We start from the raw sequence: 20794 nt of genomic DNA on the forward strand, positions 1-20794 counted from the left end.
GCCCAATAACTCTTTTGGATTCTCTGGAAACAACGATGTAGAAAGGTCTTTTCCAAATCAAACCGTGCATCGAGCAATGTTATTCGTGCAGGAGATACAGAGTGACATTTGTAGCCACTCTAAAGAGACAATACGATGGCCTCACGGGTGGATCCAATGGATTTGTATATAACATTCTCGTCTGTAAAATTTTAAAATTTTAAAACTAATCGAAGCGGAGTTTTTTTTTCTCGGAAAGAAAAACATGTGTAATAGACTAAAGACACCTGCCACCTCTCTCTCTCTCTCTCTCTCTCTCTCACTCATTCATCAATTCTCTCTCATTCATCAATTCTCTCATGGGCCAAATTTTGGCCTTAGAAGACGGTAATATATCTTTCTCTCTCTCTCTCTCTCATTCATCTAAAGTCTCCTGGAGGCCACCTGGTGAACCGGTCAACCTTGGCTTGGAGATGACCGCCTACAGTCGGTCATCCCCCCTGCCCCTGTTCCCAAAACAAACCATAGCCATGGATTATTAGCTTTAGAAGAAATCCCTGGAATTCCATACCCTCTTTTGCTTTGAATCAGAACTCTCTTCAATCAATCAATCAATCACACCAGCAGAGGCTTTAGATCTTCCATACACACACCACAGTCTTTTCTCTTTGTGTCCCCTCAATTCCCCTGCTTTGCCTTCCCTCTGTGTATTCCAATGTCTGATCCAAAGGATTAGGTTTGCATGATTTCACAGAGTTAGCTCTGGTTTTTAGGGTTTGAACGTAAGAACTAGGTTTTAAGGTTTACAGTTTCTGGATTGAGAGAATTAGGTTTCAAAATTTCATGCGGCATATATACCTTTGATTGAAGACTCGCCTGTGGATCTCTCTTGTACATACATACATACATACACACAGACACACATACACATACACATACACATGAACCCTTTGCAAGAGAGTTAAAAGAGAATGGGGAATTGCTGTGGAGCCTCTGTAAAACCGAAGAAAGTGAAGAAACCCAATCCTTACGCTTCAGATTCAAATGCTTATGTTTCAACACATAAGGTTACTGTTCTGAAAAATCTTCCAGGAGGTGTTTCAGTGAATGAAGGGCAGAACATCACAGAGAAATATGACATTGGTAAAGAGCTAGGAAGAGGAGAATTTGGCATAACCTACCTTTGCACTGACAAGGAAAGCAAGGAAAATTTAGCTTGCAAATCAATCTCAAAACGGAAGCTAAGAACTCCCATTGACATTGATGACGTGAGGAGAGAAGTGGTGATTATGCATCATTTGCCTCCTCATCCTAATGTTGTAGGACTCAAAAGTGTCTATGAAGATGAGTATGATGTGCATATAGTGATGGAGCTTTGTGAAGGAGGAGAGCTTTTCGACCGCATTGTTGCCCGGGGTCACTATAATGAACGAGCTGCTGCCAATGTTACCCGGACGATTGTTGAAGTTGTCCAGGTATGTGTGTGTATGTATGTATGTGTGTGTGTGTGTGTGTGTGTGTGTGTGCATGCATGTATGTATGTATGTATGTATGTATGTATTTCTGTATGTGTGTGTGTGTGTGTGTGTGAATTTACATTTTTGATCCAAATAGTTTCTTTGTTGCTGCTTGGTGGCTTGTCTTGTTCCCTTCTTGGAGCTAGCTCTCATGATTCATTCTCAGATGGAACAATCACTTGGACCCTGTCCAAAATACATCCAATGGGTTAGAATAAAAATCTTTTCTCCCAACAATTAGCACATAAATCAATAAAATCACCTGGTCATGATCCCCATGTGCATACTTGGGCATATTTGCAAGCCATTACAAGCAGTAGCTGTACCACTGCTAATGATTCAAGAAGATAACTCCAGAGAGGATAAGTCACAGAAGGTTAGCTAGCTCTTAATAGAACCATGACCGAATAGGTCTATGTTGGCCTAATAGGTTAGCTATCCAGACTGGTTTTAGACATGTGGCTGTCCGTGAATGGATGCAATAGTCATTGTCTTATTAGCTTCTTAAGGTTGTGTTATATAACCATGAAATCCTAGTTCTATGACAGGCATCCAAACCATAGCTTTCCAGACTATGTATGGTCTCTGTGCTATTCACTTTCTTAGGCTATGTGTATGCTCATAACACCATGTGGCTATGTGTCCTTAATACTTATAAGTACTGCATGACCTTCTTACGCAGGCATGCCACAAAAATGGAGTGATGCACAGGGATCTGAAACCCGAAAACTTTTTGTTTGCAAACAGCCGGGAAAATTCACCTTTGAAGGCCATCGATTTTGGCCTCTCTATCTTTTTCAAACCAGGTGCTTCACCATTTCAAAAAGAGGGTGCCACTAACCGTAATAACAAATTTGAAGAAAGTTCTTACTATTTCTGCAGGAGAGATGTTTTCGGAGATCGTAGGAAGTCCCTATTACATGGCTCCTGAGGTTCTCAAGCGAAATTATGGACCAGAGATAGATGTATGGAGTGCAGGTGTGATATTATATATCTTGCTATGTGGTGTTCCTCCATTTTGGGCAGGTGATGACTGCATATCCTTTATGATTCTCTACTTGAGCTTAATCGTTTCCATCTGGTTTGATAGTAAAATCCTAGCAGTTTCGTGAATGTGCACACTATACCATGATTTACAGAGTCAGAGCAAGGTGTTGCACAAGCTATTCTTCGTGGTGTTATTGATTTCAAGAGGGATCCATGGCCAAGAGTTTCTGATAAAGCGAAATCCCTTGTACGCCAAATGCTTGAACCGAACCCGAAACGTAGACTAACAGCCCAACAAGTTCTCGGTATGGTAAATTATTCATGAATGATTCAGTGCACTAGTGTTGTCAAATAATGAATTTGCTTGTGATATGACTCACTAAACATAACCTAAAGTTTAATAGAAGGGCTTGGGAGTCTTGTTTATCAGTTCAGACTCAGTAACTATAGGTTGGGAGTTCAATTCTTGCAAATAATAGTTTAATAGTAAAAATGGTAAGGTTAAAACAGAAGCTGAAGAAACTGAATTCTACTTTCCAAAATGATGTATAGATCATCCTTGGTTACAAAATGCAAAGCATGCTCCTGATGTTCCACTAGGTGATGCTGTCCGTGTAAGGTTGAAACAGTTTTCAGCGATGAACAAACTGAAGAAAAAGGCTTTGCATGTAATATTCTTTTTGGTCTTGTAAAATAAATACTATTGTCCTTCTTCCTTTATTGGATGTATTTTATTAAGAGGCTTGTTATTTATTTTTAGGTTATTGCAGAACTTCTTTCTGGTGAAGAAGTGGATGAGCTTAAGAACATGTTTAATATGATGGATACGAATGAGAATGGATTTATAAGCTTTGAAGAATTCAAGGTTGGTCTCCACAAGCTTGGATCTCAGCTGGGTGAAAATGAAATTCATCAATTGATGGATGCTGTAAGTGATTATTTTGTGCTCTTTTATATTCATCAATCTGAAACTTAACAAATATGTGTCATGATCGTATGTTCCCCTATTTATTTTCAATGAGCCTTTAATCAAATGCATACAATCATTTTCATTATACAACTTTCTAAGCTTGCAAATTTCCCTTATTCTCGATTCACACATTGATTGGTGTATACATGTTGATCTCTATTAGAAAAAATGGCCAAGAAAGAAAGAAATAAAGGTATAATGTCTCGTAAGTGATACAAAAGGGTTAATGAGGCTGAATAAGAGATTATTATCTCATCTTGGAGAACCACCACCAAAATAAAGATGGTAAATTAGTAAAGCTATTGAAGGTATCACATATTCTTCTTAGTGGACCCATTGCTGCCTTAGGAAGAACGTCCAACAAGGGGTGATCTAAGTCTCAATATCAAGAACAACTGGCAAAATAAATTACTAAAACTACCTTAGTAACCGAATAGTCTCATTAGTGGACAGAATATTGCTTTCAAAAGAACGTCGAACAAGGAACAAATATTGTAGACTATATATATATATCAAGGTACCAATATTCTCGTGAGTGAAGGGCACAATGCTGCCTCCAAAAGAACTTCCAATTAGACATGATCCAAGTCTCAAGCTCACCAAAGCTAAGAAAGCACCTTCATTGTCACGTGTTAATGGTCTTGTTTGTCAATGACAAGACTGGAAAGGTTGTGGCCCAATCTATTGTAATCCCCTTTGAATGGTACGATCGATATGGTTCTTGTGTAGCCATTGATTGACCTGACTTGTGTAGCCTTGGGGGGGAGGTGTGGTGATGCTTAAGATTATGAGGGTTCTTTGATGACATGGTTTCATTGGCACATTGTTGTCCTTCAACAGCTAGTCACTATCATAATATATATGTAAGATTCCCTCCTTGCAAAAAAGGGAAAAATGTGGGTGACGACCAGCCTATTGGTCACTTGCCAACAAAGGAAACCACTTTTGTAAGAGCAAGCCACTTTCTCAATGCAACCCTGAAATTCAGCCTAATGGTCACTATACAAGTGGACAAAGGTGAAGCAAAAACTGGAACCTGCTGTTTGAGATCTTGGTTAGAGCTCCTCCAAATCAAAGCTGGCATTCCAATGAGAACAATTCCAAGCATTGTTGGTCTTTGTATTTCACTACCTTATGGTGTGGGCCAAAGCATTGTGTAAATACGCTGTGTATGTCCTCATTTTCATAGAAAACAAGACAATGGGAAACAGTGTTCTCGATTCCAATACCCGTTAATAGCTACACATGTAGTATGTGTCTGTCTTGATCTCGAACTGATGTGAAGAGCTTCTGAGCTCTGCCCTATGACATTCTGGAGTGCATGAGAAAGAAAGAAAGAAAGATATATTAACGTCTTCTAAGGCCAAAATTGGCCCATGAGACAAATGGTTTACAACAAAAAATGGGATATTTGCCCATTCATCGAAAGTAAAAAATAAAAATAAAAATAGAGTTTTAAGCTAAATAGTTCTAGTAAAATAAAATAACAAACATGTTCTACAATGAAAATGATGTTATACTAGGCTTAATTTCATTTCCATCTAAGTCTCTCGAAGAGAAGCGGGAGGTCAAAGGGTTTCGATGTGGATGTGGCCCGTGGCCCCAATGTAAAAGGTACCCCAACCATAGCTTCTAGTCGATGTAGCTCACGTTCCCTTATCTTCTTAATCCTTTCTACTCCGTGTCGACTTGTTTTGAAGCCCAACATCCGAGGGCGTTTGGTTGTTCTTTGCATTTCGGCTTCCTCAAGAGAGAGGCCGAGCGGCGTAAGTGTATCCACATTCATCGTCTCCCCTTGTTCCTGAAAAATTACACTAGTTACAAGTTGATGAATAGTAAAAGGGTTATGGTTAACACTTTGTAATTTATTCTCCCTATGTTGTTTTAGCTCTAAGATATACCTACCTTGTCTCTTTACATCCAGGGTATCTAATAGTTTGGAGAGGGTGGGAGAAGGTCCTGATATGTCTTGGTATTCCACTCATATCTCGGCATAAGTTGGGCACTTGCATGTGAAGTGATACTCATCCTCTATCTCTATGTGGCACAACCTACATAGCCTTTCCTCCCTAGGGATTCTATTACCCCGACCATTCTCAATCTCAAGTTGGTGAGATGATATCCTAAGTTGTCCAATGGCAACCCTTAGTGCATTTGATAAGAATGTATCTAGATATATTGGTCGTGTAATAAAACCTAATTGAGAGAAGTGCAAGAAGTGCATTTTAGATGGGAATGGCTCTCGTGGGGTGATCCATTTATATCGACTGTAAATTTGCCATATTTCTTGGTGTATCACTTTATTACGGTCTTCATGAGATATTAGAGTTTGGTCAGTCCCATGGTTGTACTTAAGGGGGGGTAGGTTATTAATGTCTATGCCATTTGCAAGTAACCAACTCACCACAGTGCTATACCAAGAGCGAGTGTCTCTAGACGCATGTAGGGATCAAGATACCTCAAAGGCTCAACAGGATATCCTATCTTGTGGTTGGCTATGTATCCGATAAATAAAAACTACCACTTGAAACAGTGCTTTTACTAACATCGGGGGTAGACTGAACTCTGCTCTAATAATGTCATGTGGTACTGTCGATTTGCTTCGGAGTTGACGTGATAACATTGTCACCAAAGGTCTCTCTAATTGCGTCCACATGAAAGATGGTAGACCTGGAGCCCATACTACTGATGCATACATGAGGGAAGGGGTCACCAATGAGTCGAAGAGCCATCCCTTAGTCCGTGGCTCTTGAAAGTATGCTTGGTGGCATTGTCTCTCTAGGAGTGATAGGGATGCATACCCTCTCGTTAGTCTATCTTTGGATGTCTGGGTCATCGAGAATTTACCTGAGCGAGCACTAAAAGTGACTCCCAAGTATACATATGATCCAACTACCTCAACTAGTTTATGAGAGGGTTTAGGGTTTTTTTTTACCAAACAGCATTATGGGGTGATCCATGTTCTTTCATTATCCAATTTAATAACGAGTTAGGATCACTGGATCCTTTTTCTGCATTTATCATGTCCAAATGTGGACAACCCAAATTTAGAATGGATGAAGTACATTTAATGTCTATGCCATGTGATTGGGAACATTCACGCTTTTTAATCTCTGTATTCAGCCCTCTTTTTTCGACAACACAAGTGTCAATCTTGAGAGAACTGAAGCCCTATGAATGTTAACTCCCAAGTAGGATCATGTTGTGTCACCTTTTTTTTTCCATGATCTAGTGGTTTTAAACACCATCGCTTAGCATTATTGAGGTTGTACTACAAAATCTTTATCTTTACAAAATGTCTTTGTAGTTGTGTCTAGTGGTTTTAAACACCATCGCTTAGCCTTATTGAGGTTGTACCACAAAATCTTTATCTTTACAAAATGTCTTTGTAGTTGTGCCGAAGCTCCAGTGGTTTTAAACACCATCGCTTAGCCTTATTGAGGTTGTACCACAAAATCTTTATCTTTACAAAATGTCTTTGTAGTTGTGCCGAAGAGGAGCTGATTAGATAAATTTGTGTGCCCCTATGTATGTACGTTGAGCATGGAGAATGAAATGAATGGAGATTAAGTTCTGTTGATGACCATGTGACTGTGTATGTAAATTCTTGGTTGTTTATTTTCGCGTGTCTTCAGTTAATGCAAATTGAAGTGGCTGATTTCATGAATATATAATATTTCACTCAGGCTGGTGTTGGTAAAGATGGTACTCTTGACTACGGAAAATTTGCCTCCTTGACCATACACCTTCAGAGGATGGATAACGACGAACATTTACACAAGGCGTTTTCTCATTTTGATCTGGATGGGAATGGATTTATTGATTTTGATGAATTGAAAGAAGCCCTAAGGGATGAATTATCCATGGAGGACGCCGAACTCATAAATGACATCATGAATGAAGTGGATATCGATAAAGTAAGTACTTCAACGTCATTCATTTTTAAAGGGAAAACATCCCGGAGGAATACCCCTTTTAATTTGCTGGTACTTGACAGAATATTTGTACAGTTCCCAAAATAACCTTAGTACCCTTTAGGATATTTTATATTTTAAGGTACGTCTACTTTTCTATAGATTTATTGAAAGTGAAAACGTTTTTTGACCTTTTCAAGGATGGACAAATCAGTTATGAGGAGTTTGCAAGCATGATGCGTACAGGCACTGATTGGAGAAAAGCTTCTCGTCATTATTCGCGAGGAAGGTTCACTAGTTTGAGTATCAAGTTAATGAAGGATGGCTCTCTCCAAATGCAAGCTAATGATGATGAGAAGAAATGACATTGGTTTTATATTCTATACCAATGGGAAATATAGGTGAATGTCACGATGGTCAACTGTCTGCCATCAACGGAGCAAGTACGACACTACTTCATCCACCTTTCTTACAACTCTTCCAAAGGGGAGAATATTGGATTTCTTCTATTACATATTCATATTTAGAACCATTGAGAATCAAGATAAATATTTCCTGATAGACAATCCATGTACACATTGATAACTAAATCCCCCACACAAATCTTCATAAAAATCTAGCCAGTGTGGCCCTACATATTTGTCTTGAGAAATATTCAATGTCTTCCCCCATTAAAGTGGCGATTGGGCCAATCCAGCATTATTGTTGAGCAGTAACAAATACCATTATATTGGATCAAGTATTACCTTTTTCTAATTAATATATTCAAACGTAAATAAAGACTACACAGATCATTAACATCAAAATTCATGTAATTTTCCTGCATCAATAATAGGGAGATTGACTAGATAAAGAGTGAACGCCCAAGGTTCAAGTTTGCACCATGTCATTCTCATTCCTCATCCATGGTGAATTTATGATATGAATTACTATGCCTATACCTGATGGAACGATAACTACTTTTGCACTTTTTTCTAAGAGTAATTTTGTCTAAATATAGTGTTGTTTTTGGGTGCAAAGATCTTGATATTGTATGCCCTCTTCGGTAATGCTCAAATTCTATATACATTATCTCGAATGTATGTGAATATTGATTGCTTGACTAACATAGGAAGTTTTCAATATTGCAAGCGGTAGACGCTTGCTCTAATTTTATGTGGTTCTTTATTTGGAATATTGAACTAAAAGTAGTAAAACATCTCAACATAATTAGATTATTGCAATGAACTCCATATTCCTGAACTTTATATTTGTGGCCTTGGGCAAGTTCAATATATTTTTCCTAATTGTTGGACATCATGTTCACTATTGACCATCTGGTTTTGTAAGAATGTCATGATATATGATTATAATTTATATCATATATCATATAACAAGAGGGCTTTGACAATAAAAAGGAGATATTTTACTTCACATTAAAAAGTAGACTTAGACTAATAATATTATTATAATGGATGTAAAACTTTTAAAATTTTGTTTTATTTTTAATAAAATAACAAATAATAAATAATAAATAAAAGGTTCATTAATTCCCCACTTTTTACTCTCCCACAAAATTTGATATTTTATGTCTCATTAAAAATAGAACCTCGTCCCAATAATATATTTTTATAATAGATATACAACTTAAAAGGATTTGTTTTATTTTTCATAAAACTATAAATAAATAAAAATAAGTAAATAAATAAAAGGTTCATTGATTTCCCACTTTTTACACAAAATTTGATATTTTTATTTGACATTAAAAATGGGACCTCGCAGTAATAACATTTTTATAATTGATTTAAAACTTAAAAGTATTTGTTTTATTTTTAATAAAAAAATAAATAATAAATAAAAGGTTCATTAATTCCCCGACTGTTTACTCTCCTACAAAATTGATAAAAAATTTATCTGACATTAAAAAGGGAACCTCACACTAATAATACATATATATAAATATTTTTTTTTAAAATAATAAATAATAAATAAATAAACGAATGGTTCTGTAATATTCTTGGGGTCATTTTGTATTCTAGAGTATTACGAATATTAAGGAATGGAGAATAACACAAATATCATGCATTGGCCAATCTATGCTTTCATTTATATTTTAATTCATTTTGATCAATTGCTCAACAATTGCTTACATACTAATCAAGTCAGCATTTGCTTGACAATGACATCTTTCCCAAGTGATCACTGGCTTAACAATGATCATTCACTTGTAATAAACTAATCTTTCAAATTTTGATGAATTGCAGAAGACAACATTTCACAGTTTTAACAAAAAAATAGATTCACATGCTCCTCTCATCCTAAATCATGTTTTATTTTGGGGGGCATCCATGCTTAGTTCCATGCCAAAGATCAGAGATACCTGGTATGTCTACCTTAACTATGGATGATCACAATGTTAAATATTTTTAACCTACTCTTTGGGGCCCTTCATTCCAATCTTGGTTGATGAGGAGTCTTATTATTCGTCCAATACGTTCATGTATCCACTCAACAATGCATGAAGATCAATAATACCTTTCCACATGTTAGATGGGGTAGGATAAAACTTGAAATGCCTAAACATGTCTATTTCACTCTGCTATCAGTACGGTTGACTATGTTCCCGCCACTCTATAAAAAAACAGAAACCATGGTGGTAAACTTTTCTCAAGCAGCAAGAACGAAACCTTTAAATGTAGGGTGTCAAGCAAGCTTATGCTTAAGCTCCATTCTCAACATTGCTCAGGGTTAACCTCATTCCACGTCAAAGACAGACAAATATGTTTAATGGATGCTGAAATGAGCCTATTGACAGTCATTGTCCATAAGCAAAAGGTAATTTTATCACCAGTGTCCAAGAGAAAAATGTGGAAATAAATGTAGCGTTTTCATCACTCTATACTGGATTGTGAAGAATTCAGTATAGTATGAACAATCAATAAATAAAATCCCTCAAGAGCATATATGATGATATCATTACATGTGTGTGTGTGTGTGTGTTTCTGTTACAAACAAGACATCATATCATTTTACTACTTCCCAATGGTTTTCGGGTACCTAAATCCTCAAATAGTGCAGAAGCAGATGAAAAAGGAGCCGCAAAAAATTACACGTTTGGATGCATAAAAGAAGTGCTTTACCTGCTAGGAAGAAAATGCATTTTTCATACATACTACATAAAAACAGATTGATAGATATATATTTAAAAAGCCACCCTCCCAATGTATTTAGGTTGATTTTGTTTGTATTTGCCGATGAACGTAAACAAGATATTCCACATAAGACAAGCCCAAAGCATTCTTATCCTCCACAAGCAACGAAAGGAACAAGAACTCTGCAAAAAAAGGAACTTAGGTTCAGCACAAATATGGCTCAAAATATCAATCTAGGTTCAACACAAATATGGCTCTTCTGCATGTATACTTATTTCTTTTTCTATGTTATGATTTGAAAGAGAGAAAATTCTTTATATAGGTAATGCAGAAAGATGTGTATACCTAGCGGATCTCCTCTTCGGCACCACCAGAACCTGAACCAAAACACATGTTAAGCACAGAAACAAGAAATTTCCTAACATCTTTCTAAATTGCTTCAAAATCCAACTACCTTTTTTAAAATCTTTCTAAAAGCTTCAAAAACAGGTATGTTCCCCTTCTGAATGTTTCTATCAGAAAGTTTAGGGGGCTTACCTCAAGTAAGAACAGCGCTCTTTTCGTATCTCATTGACCAAAGCAATTAGCTTTCGGGAGGCATCATTGTCATATTCTTCCAATACAAACTGCAAAAGAAATAATATTCTTTACTACATGGAATACAATCAACACACGCTATTGTTAGCACAATGTTATTCTGATATATCACCAGCTACAAGTAAATATAAGAACAGAAAATGTTGCATCTGACATTACAGAATTCTCACTCACAACTTAATTTGTGTGCATATGAAGACAAGCGATACCATTTTTACAACCAAGTAGAAGTTGTATGCATATATGATAAAACTATTAAGTTAGTAGATTCAGTGCAGTCAATCGAGAAGATGTTTCTGGCATGTATTCATCTAACATCATGCACCATACAACTTCCAACAACTGACCTGTTTTCCTTGCATCTCATTGACTGAACGCACACCAAAGAGTTGGAAAAGTATGTCAGATGAAACTGCTCTTCCTGGAAAAATAAAGGCATCCTCGCCTGTTTCAAGAAGATAGATGCCCTCATGGCTCAGATTCTCACTTGACAGGTATAGAGCCTCAGGAATTGTTCCATCTCCAATAGTCTAACAATCAAACCAAAGGTATCAATGAGTCAGGATGATGATTTGAATAGTATATATCATTAGAAAAGAATGGGAAAGACCTTAGTTGAGAGATCATGTATGGAGAACATCCGTGGATATACTGTGGGTATAGAAAGTGACATTGAGATTGATAACACGTGTGATAACCAGTAGCATCGATCATCGGTTCTTGCATCAGGACGGAGCCCTATACTCTTTATTAATGCTACAAAAACAACATATATGAGTATTGACAACTACTTAGCAATTATTTTATGTGGCTTATATCATACCTAACGTGTAAAGTGGCAAAAGTTTGAGAGCTTCTGGAAGTATGAGTTGCCCAGATGATGAAGCTGTCGCACAAAACTTTCGATAAGTGTACAGTATATTTACGCATGAATTTGTCATCTTTTCCCTTAGCTGAACAAGGGGTGTCGTCGAAGCTTCTTGTGCAGCTACAAAGGTTATAAGCTGTTAAGGATTTATGCATGATTCACAATAAAATGTAGAACTTGTAGATATTTATCACCCAATAGAAAGGTTTTAAAATCGCTTCCAGAACATGCATTATTTATTACCCTGCTTCAAGAAATAAGTGAATTGTGCATCTAAATCAGCTCCACGAAAGACACTACTTAGCACAGTTGTGCATGGAACAGAGAGTGTTGTAACACGGATCCGTCTTTGACCATCAATAGTTGTGTAAAGCAACGCACACTGAGAGTGAAGTGCCAACAAATGAGATCAAAACCTTGGAAATAAGAAACTATAATCTGTTCATAGCTCTACACTTAACATCTTCTGTGGCTACTTTTAACCTTCTTATACCCTTAAATGTAAGAGCTTTGATGCTCCAAAATATGAAGCTTACATATAGAAATTCATTTTCTCCTAAAATACCTGGAAGCAGCACTCAGAGCCATCTTGAAATTTCTCATCATGCTTGAAAGTAACCATGATAGTTTTGTCACAATCGATCTGAAACAATGCTATGTGAAGACAGGTAACAGAAAATAGAGAAGCAAGTAAACAGCCAATAAAGGTAATCTAAAACATACTGCAGGTAGATCCAAATCAGTCGGGGTTCCTTTATGGAAATTTCCAAAATAGTCTTGGACTTGTAATCCCTGTGTATAAACAAATAATAGTAATAACAAAAATTTGATAACTTCTTTCAAGGTGACCTGAAAGCCATAACATTGGTATTTCGAACTTAGTACCTGGCTACACCGAACTCTCATCACTGCCTCCAGACCCTGTGGTCTTGTAAGGTTCCATCTTAAATCATTATATAGCTTTGCGGAATCAGATGTTGCAGAAAATGGATGGTAGTAGTAAATCTACACATACGCCCCAACCAAAGGTTGTCAAAACAAATTGGAAAGTAGAAAGGTACCACTTTAGAAACTTCAAAAATTAAGTACCTGTCCACCAGTCGTTGCAGGAACAACGGCGAGTGACGCAATGTCCACATATTCTTGTGTTGTTAGGAATAAATCACAACATACCTGATTTTTAAAAAGCAAATTTAATGAATGATAATCTCAATGAGGTTGCTGCCTAGAAAAAAAATAGTCTACCTGAAACTCTGCAAGCTCTATTGCCAATGTCTTCAATGTCTTGTCAACTGGTTGCCAAAGCTTATTTTGGTCCTGCACCACACAACAATTACAGAATTCATTGTAATAAAAACAAAAAATATATTATCAGCTTCCCTTAATGTTTTGAATCTTTTGTTACCTTACTGAAAAATGTAGTAAATAGCATTATCACCCAACATGTCTAATCATTTATTGATGATATTCGACTTTTTATAAACATTAATATCACAAATACCCACAGTAAAGAATTTTCACTCTTTCCATGCTAGCAGAGAGCCTTGATACACATAGAAGGATATATTGTGAACATGGATGTGGCTAATACTGTTTCTATGAACTACCTAAATATTCTCCATGCAACATTATTCTCAAAAACAGAAACCAATCTCTCTGCATACCTAACAATTGGCAACAGTTCGGTTTGAACCGAACCGAACCGTGAAACCGCGACTTAACAGCTTAACGGTTTCAACGGTTCGGTTCAGGTTTAGGTTTTTTAAAACGGTTTCAGTTCGGTTTCAACAGTCAGAAACCGCGGTTTAAACGGTTTAACGGTTTTTTATTTTTATTGTTTTTTTTTTATTTTTAAAAATTTGTTTTTAAACAATCTTTTCATTTTTAGACCTTACTCTCACATTTTAGGAACATCTTTAAAATTTAAAAAAATTTAAATAATGAAATATTATAATTTTAAACTTTTAAAAATTAAATTTTGACCTAAGTTGAAAACCGAAACCGCAGTTTTACAGTTTGAAAAATATTTAACAGTTCGGTTTAACGGTTTCGTAGTTCGGTTCGGTTCAGGTTTCAAAAAAATTAAACGGTTCGGTTTTGACCCTCTCAAACCAAACCGTTGCCGATTGTTATGCATACCTTCTCATTTGAAGCAGGGCCTTTTTTGCTATCAGATTCCCTTGCTGTAAGAGCTGCAAACCCAACGGACGGTAACCCTGAAAGAGAGGATTCACTATTGAAGTAAAGGCAGATGATGCTTTACATTAAATAACTTGATAGGCATATGAAGTACGATGTTGCATAGGGTAGCCAGCAGATCATGGTTGTTCAGAATTTCAAGAGCATAGGAATCAGCAAACCTGATTGAAAGACGAGCAATTTTCCCCCATTAGATTTGATTGCGAGAGATGCCCCCTGTTTCAGAGAATCATCATAAGAACCCAAATTTATCTCACTCATGCTAAATACTATTCAAAAACTCTAAAATACCCCCAAGTTTTTCTTTATTCCTGAAAGACCACAAAGTTTTGACATCTACACAGATACCTTGCTCAATTACCCTCTTAAGCAATTTTGAACGATTATAAAGCCGAGCCAATTCAAGCTCTTTTCACTCATCAATGAGTGGCATTGGAGAAACAACTAAGGGTTATGAGCATTTGGGAAAATAAAGGAAACCTTAGGGCATTCAGGTATTTCAGAATTTTTCCTGAACAATAATTATGATGGCATACAGAGTGTTGTAGAATTTTTGCCAGAATTTCAAATATATGCATGCCACTGAGCTTTGAAGATACTTACTTTGATAGCAGCACCTAAAGCTGCGTCTGCAATTGTTGTGCCTTGAAACATGTTTGGAATATTTTCAAGTAACAAGTCCAATTGGTCACGATACTGTTATGAAAGTGAGCAAGTGTATTTGAATGACAAAAAATAACCAACAGCAAAATTTTAAGCACAAACATGCCTTGTTTATTAGACTTGAACAATACAAACCTCAATTACTGGTACTATCAATCCTGACTGAAGTGGAGTGTAAACATCTTGCACATCAGGCACCACTAACATTGATGGCTGTCAATGAAACAAGCATAAATAAATCTTGAGTTCAAGTACTCAGAAAGAAAGACATCAACAAGCCAAGGATAAAAAAACAGGCCAACAACAGATCCTTTAAACAAGTCTGACACATATTGTATCATTCCAAACAATGTGGTACATGATTTCCTCCATGCTCGGAAACATAGGGGGTGCAGTGTCTGTAGTGGAAGTTCAAGATCTATGCATGGTTTTAACAAAATACAACGTGATTCATTGGTACTAAAAAATGTTGTGAGCACTCTGTGTGCGCAAACATCAGAAAAGAGATTATCGAATCACCTGCTGAGCTTGACTAAAGTTGTAAAAATGCAATGTGTTGTCAAATGTCGCAATGCCAACCTTCACATTTGGAACCTTCTGGAGAAACAAATAAGTGGGAATTTTAGTTGCAATAATAACCTGAGGAGAACTTTAATCGACATAAGAAAGCAAAAACAAAAGTCTTAACTGGAAGGTCTGCAAGTGCTCTCTGCACTGCACTACATGCAGCTCCAGCAGCCCCAGTTGCTACTGCATTCATTGATACATCTATGAGGAAAAAGAATACTGGAAACATTGGTGGCCGAACCTGTAAAACAATACAAATGTCAAAGGTAGTCCTGGTATATATACAAGTACTTGTATTTTGGCTACATCCACATGGTTTAACCAGTGAAAGATAACTCCGTTCAAACATTATGGGAATTTAACTTTATTAAGGGGCCGATGCAATTTCCCACTATTCAAATTCATCAAATGCCTATATTACCCAAAAAGCTTCATTTCACTAAGACTCAAGAGCAAAAGCAGTCTAAAATGTTACTATTCAAGTTTCCAGCTCTGGGAATAGAAATTAGAGATATAATAGAGTAATAACATTTCCAAAGATATCAGGTATCTGAGCTACTAGAACTGTATTATAGGAAAAGCAACTTACAGAATATACTTTGGAAATCAACAAGTTAATACGCCCTCACCAAAAATTCTTTTGTTGCCACAAACTCCACTGTTCCTCTACAGAGCTCTGGTCTGCTGTCTGCATCACGCCGCCTATTATCAGGTCCCAAATTGCAGTGATATTCACGTGGTGTATCATTTGTCTGACCTGAAAGTGTGAAGGAATGATAATTTAGAAAACCGGAATATTCACCAAAGATTATTTCTTTCCAACTTTTTTGTTTTGTTGGAAAGGAGACGTTTTGTTAAGTTTTCTATATTTATTGTTTTGCACAAACGTGTGCATACAAACCCCTTATATTTCAGACAAATTAGAACATGAGAGACAGTTCAAATTTGAAATCAACTGGTTTGATTATCAGCATTATGAGACAGCCACACAAGAAATTGCACTCAGGTGGCAACAGTGCACATGCAGTTATTGCAACCAGGAGAGAACAATATCTGAATAATTTGCCTACCTATAACCATCAAACATCTCTGACACAAAATTCAAGGAATTACCACAAAAGTTGCACTTGAAATGATGCCCTTGGTCAATAAACCTCATGAAAGGATTAATGTAGGCTTTGCATTTTGTACACCGGACAGGTCCACTGTCACCGAAATCAACAATCTGCAAGTCAAAAGTTAGAAAAATAATATTGAAAAGAGTCTTGATACATGATATCTGTTTAAATGAAGTAGTTGCAAATTTATAATGAGGGCTTTGGGATTACCTGAACAGGCTCCTCTAAGGGGTGGGGTAAGGCTAGGGGCTGTACCATGAGAGCCAATGGCATATTGGAGTTTGCCAATAAATCTCCTGAACAAGGAACCTAGTGCACAACAAATGGTTTAATGCATGAAAATTATAGGGAATCAAAGCATAGAAAATGTATTCAAATTATACCTGATTAAGCGTGCATCTCATATACCGCGGACTACAATTCCCCGTATCTCTCACAATAAAATTACTGGTTGCAGACTTCACAAAGTAAAGGATATCATTCTCAATAAACAAACAAGATTATTCTCCTTCAAATTCAAAGGTTGGAAAAGGAATACAGCATACCGGAGGTAAAGCAGCGTGACCATCTACTCTAGTTTCAAAATTGATAACAATTGAGCTTGTTTGAGGTCGAGGGATTTGAGTAGGATCAATACGGGATGAGTTTTCACCTGAATTTGCAGGTGAGCCCGGCTGAGAAATGCCTGGGGCAAGATATTGACCCATACTTGGAGGTTGCAATGGTGCTTGTGTCTGTGTTGCCATACCAGGTACAGTTTGGGATCTTGGTGCCTGCATTATGGCCTATGTTCAGATATGAGATAGCAATGCTTACAAACATCTAATAACTTAGAAAAATTAGGTGCATGCTGCATTAAAGCTTCCCAACACCTGCTCATCAGAAGTGTACATGTAGTGAAGAGTGAATTTCAATATAAACAAAAGAAATGACCTCTTAATTGCTGTAAATCCTTAACATCCTTCCAATCTAAATGCTTCTCGAATGGACAATATTATTTTCGACAAATATTTTTAGTTTGATGGCCATTATTTTGCATTACAAAAAATGAAAAGCAAATGCTATAAGCTCTGCCCTCAGCCCACCAAAAACTTATAATGAGCAGAAGCTTCAGAAATTTGGCTGCAGTGTCTTCCATTGCTTCTCTTTATATGTTTTGGGAAAAGATAAGCAATAGAGATTTCCATCATTTTCATTGCTCTTAATTGACACAATCAGTGTTGATGGCAGATAAATTCAATATTCACATTTCAACAACAACAAAATAGTTGGTTAATGTGACAGTGGTAGCTATCATCCACCAGCTCAGCAACTTCGTATAATGGTCTCCAATGTTACAATTTCCATCATGTGTCTAAAACTCTAAATAATCCAGAATCAAGCGTTCAACAAACAGAAATGATGATTGGTAAAGAGGACTTTGTTGTATACATGAGACAGCTCCTCGTGCATATGAGAATTCCCTTAGATGCAAAAAGGTGTGAAGGGCCTATAATCTCAAGATTCAGAATAAGAAGCTAGAGTTGGCCAAAGTAAAAGCAGCTAGCTAGGGCATCATCGAAGAGCTCCATAAGCTAATTGATCGGTAATCACTTAATATATTAATTTCTAATGCTACAATTTCCAGATGTGCGAGTATCCATAACTCCCAATAGTCCACATTGCACACTTTTGTAGGAGTCTATTTTCCATATCTAATTTACAAGACGTCTTTGAGCTCACTTCAGTACATTAATTAATTATTTAATCCATTTCTCCATTGACAAGCACTGACAATTTTACATTGTACTCGCAAAGGAGGCAGAAGTTCCGGTCTACCTAAACTGACAACATTAAGCACTTGCTAATGGGAATATTCAGGTACCTTACACAGTTTTACTAATGCCGTTAATACTTATTTTGGTTTGTTCTTCTCCAAGATGAGATAACATTTCAAGATGTACACTCTTGTTCAGTCTTATAGGCCTCTTAAAAGACATTAAATCTTTCATTAATTGTGTATTAATCCACCTCTTTTTTTCTTTCATTCATTGTATATTAATCCGCCGATGCATGCATCTATCCATCTATCTGGCACGTCCTTGAGCCACAAGTGATTCATTGAAAAAATCTCTCTCCATACATTAATCAACATATTAATATTTTTATCTAACCAGCACTAGCTTCTCACACAAACAAGGGGTTCATGGAAAAAATTTCTTGAACATTAACCAATCTATTTATTTATATATCTAGCAAGTACTTGTATGCTCACACAAATCAATGCCGGTTTATGCAGCCATGTACCTAAGAAGAAATGCAACAAAAGTAGCTAAATACATCACTCACCTGAGGTATTGCTCCAGAGAAATTTGGAGGGGCTCCAGCCCAAGATCGCGATGCTGATGGGGGAGCCCCAATCCCAGTTGGTGGAGCTAAGGCGGAACCACTATAACCACCTGGAGGACCTTGTGGTCTTTGTGGATATGTTCCAGAGCTGGTCATCACAGGGGGTTGACCGGGAGGTCTAACAGATGATTGAAGGGGTTGTGATGATGTCGCAGATCCAGGATAAATTGCACCATTACCTTGGGCATTGCTTTGGGAATTCAGTTGAGTACCTGCAGTTGATGACGACAACGGGATTTGGCCAGGATAAATTGGGCCATTCGCTTGAGGATTGATTTGACGTATTTGGGTACTTGATGCTAGAGGCTGATTTGGGCTGGGATAGATTGGACCAATATTACCTCCTTCAGCACCAACCCTTTGAATTGGCTGGGTAATTGAATTCAATGCTAAAGGTGGCCCTCGGGGCAGATTTGCTCCAACAAATGGGGCACTGGAGAGGGGATTCACAATGGGTGGTTGAAGATGGGCAGGTCCATTTGAAGCTGGTACTCCTCCCTGGGTGGGGAAATTACCTTGTGGAGGAGCAGAATTCAGCATCGGCGATACCAGAGATGGGCGTGCCAATGGCGATGGGGAACCCGACACCTGTCCAGGTATATATGGAGGTTGTGGAGCTGTTGCACGGGAAATTTGACCAGGTACATGCGGACCCAATGGGCGGGCAGCCAATGGCGAAGGACCCAAAATTTGTCCGGTTGGTGGGGGCGGACCACCTGGAAATGGGCGAGCGCCCATTGTCATGCCCCCAGGTACACTCGCAGGCCGTGGACCTCCCAGGTGTGAATATGACCCTGATGCCATCACTGATGGGCTGTTACCAATATTGAGATTTTGCATACCTGAAGGGAGATTTCCTAAGGTAGATCCCGGCCCCTGGCCGTATTGTTGGCCATATGGTGGGCGTTGTTGTTGGGGTTGGGGCTGGGGTTGGGGTTGGGGTTGGGTATTCTGGGAAGCCATGGATAGACACAGCAAAATCCGGGAGGAGAAGACGAAGAAGAAGAAGAATCTATCTGATCTCAAACTGGATTAAAGACGTTTCCAGAAAGCATCGATCAGATTGGACCCGAATTAGATCTACACAAAAAGGATTCTGCTACAGATCGGATGGGGTGGGTGGGAGGGAGGGTGGGTTCGTAACGATTCCGTGTAGATCTGTGTCGGAGCAGAGGAAAACAGGCTTTTCTTCTTCTTCTTCTTCTTCTTCTTCTTGCAGGGAAGCTGCTACTGATGATGGTGTTGCTGCTGCTTCTTCTTTCTGCCAAACTCGCATTGAAGTGTGTATGTTATGTTATGTCAATGTACAAGAAAGACTGCGTGGCCTTTCGGATTGTTGATTCATTGCATTTTGTGAGAAGAGTCTGAAATCGCCCACTTCTTCTTCCCTGGACACCACACCCAGACACAGACATAGACAGACAGGCACACAGGCAACATAGCACAGACAGACAGGCAAGGCAGGCATAGGCACATAGCATAGATAGGCAACACAGCACAAACAAACAGGCAGGCAGGCATATGCATATAGCATAGACGGACAGAGACGGACACACGCACACGCACACGGGAACTCGGACTCCGACTTGGGCATCGCAAGAATCATTACGCACACAGGAACTCAAGACTCGAGCATCCCGAGCATTGTTAAGTTTTAACCGTGTGACTCGCCTCCCTTTCTTCTTTCCTTGGGCATCAGCACCCAGACTTCAACGGATCGCACCATGCTCCGTGATCAACATCAAGGGCGCAAAGAAAGTGTGCGTTGGAAATACATCATTGTGGGCAGCTCTGTGGCAAATTCGGTTGGAAGGTGGTCATGATTGACATCTACATTGGCTCCATATTTGCAATGAATCGTTGGTGTGGGAAGTATTGATGTGCTTGCAGTTTGTT

General features: G+C 37.9%; 2 protein-coding genes across 2 annotated transcripts; one reads left to right on the plus strand and one right to left on the minus strand.

The window, feature by feature from the left end:
• Window positions 1–727: 727 nt before the first annotated feature.
• LOC147867171 (calcium-dependent protein kinase 13-like) lies at window positions 728–8156 on the plus strand. The gene is made up of 8 exons (XM_087314956.1): window positions 728–1454; window positions 2179–2302; window positions 2379–2522; window positions 2636–2788; window positions 3036–3151; window positions 3244–3411; window positions 7140–7370; window positions 7568–8156. Exons 1-8 carry the CDS (start codon window positions 951–953, stop codon window positions 7730–7732), a joined length of 1605 nt encoding a protein of 534 aa, XP_087171082.1. The 5' UTR covers window positions 728–950; the 3' UTR covers window positions 7733–8156.
• A 2058-nt stretch (window positions 8157–10214) lies between these two features.
• LOC147867172 (protein transport protein SEC24 C-like) lies at window positions 10215–20008 on the minus strand. The gene is made up of 24 exons (XM_087314955.1): window positions 18839–20008; window positions 17056–17283; window positions 16894–16968; window positions 16721–16819; window positions 16506–16617; window positions 16022–16149; window positions 15514–15633; window positions 15345–15422; window positions 14961–15038; window positions 14766–14858; window positions 14324–14378; window positions 14103–14179; window positions 13209–13280; window positions 13053–13136; window positions 12849–12968; window positions 12687–12755; window positions 12529–12606; window positions 12207–12345; window positions 11919–12083; window positions 11706–11851; window positions 11443–11625; window positions 11036–11124; window positions 10844–10875; window positions 10215–10680 (listed from the first exon to the last, which is right to left on the minus strand). Exons 1-24 carry the CDS (start codon window positions 19859–19861, stop codon window positions 10574–10576), a joined length of 3450 nt encoding a protein of 1149 aa, XP_087171081.1. The 5' UTR covers window positions 19862–20008; the 3' UTR covers window positions 10215–10573.
• Window positions 20009–20794: the final 786 nt, after the last annotated feature.

Source organism: Azolla caroliniana, unplaced genomic scaffold, assembly GCF_043228905.1.
Source record: "Azolla caroliniana isolate FFs.n. ecotype wild unplaced genomic scaffold, voAzoCaro1.0.p SCAF_2, whole genome shotgun sequence".
In the NCBI taxonomy this organism is placed as follows: Eukaryota; Viridiplantae; Streptophyta; class Polypodiopsida; order Salviniales; family Salviniaceae; genus Azolla; species Azolla caroliniana.

What these genes read in the sequence shown, in the direction of transcription:
- LOC147867171 (XM_087314956.1), top strand. Translation starts at nt 951, where the DNA reads ATGGGGAATTGCTGTGGAGCCTCTGTAAAACCGAAGAAAGTGAAGAAA. An exon ending in CGATTGTTGAAGTTGTCCAG is followed by an intron (nt 1,455 to 2,178) that starts GTATGTGTGTGT and finishes CTTCTTACGCAG; the next exon opens with GCATGCCACAAAAATGGAGT. An exon ending in TGTTCCTCCATTTTGGGCAG is followed by an intron (nt 2,523 to 2,635) that starts GTGATGACTGCA and finishes CATGATTTACAG; the next exon opens with AGTCAGAGCAAGGTGTTGCA.
- LOC147867172 (XM_087314955.1), bottom strand. Translation starts at nt 19,861, where the DNA reads ATGGCTTCCCAGAATACCCAACCCCAACCCCAACCCCAGCCCCAACCC. An exon ending in CTTTAGGTGCTGCTATCAAA is followed by an intron (nt 14,379 to 14,765) that starts GTAAGTATCTTC and finishes TCTCTGAAACAG; the next exon opens with GGGGCATCTCTCGCAATCAA. An exon ending in TGAGAGTTCGGTGTAGCCAG is followed by an intron (nt 12,756 to 12,848) that starts GTACTAAGTTCG and finishes GTTTATACACAG; the next exon opens with GGATTACAAGTCCAAGACTA.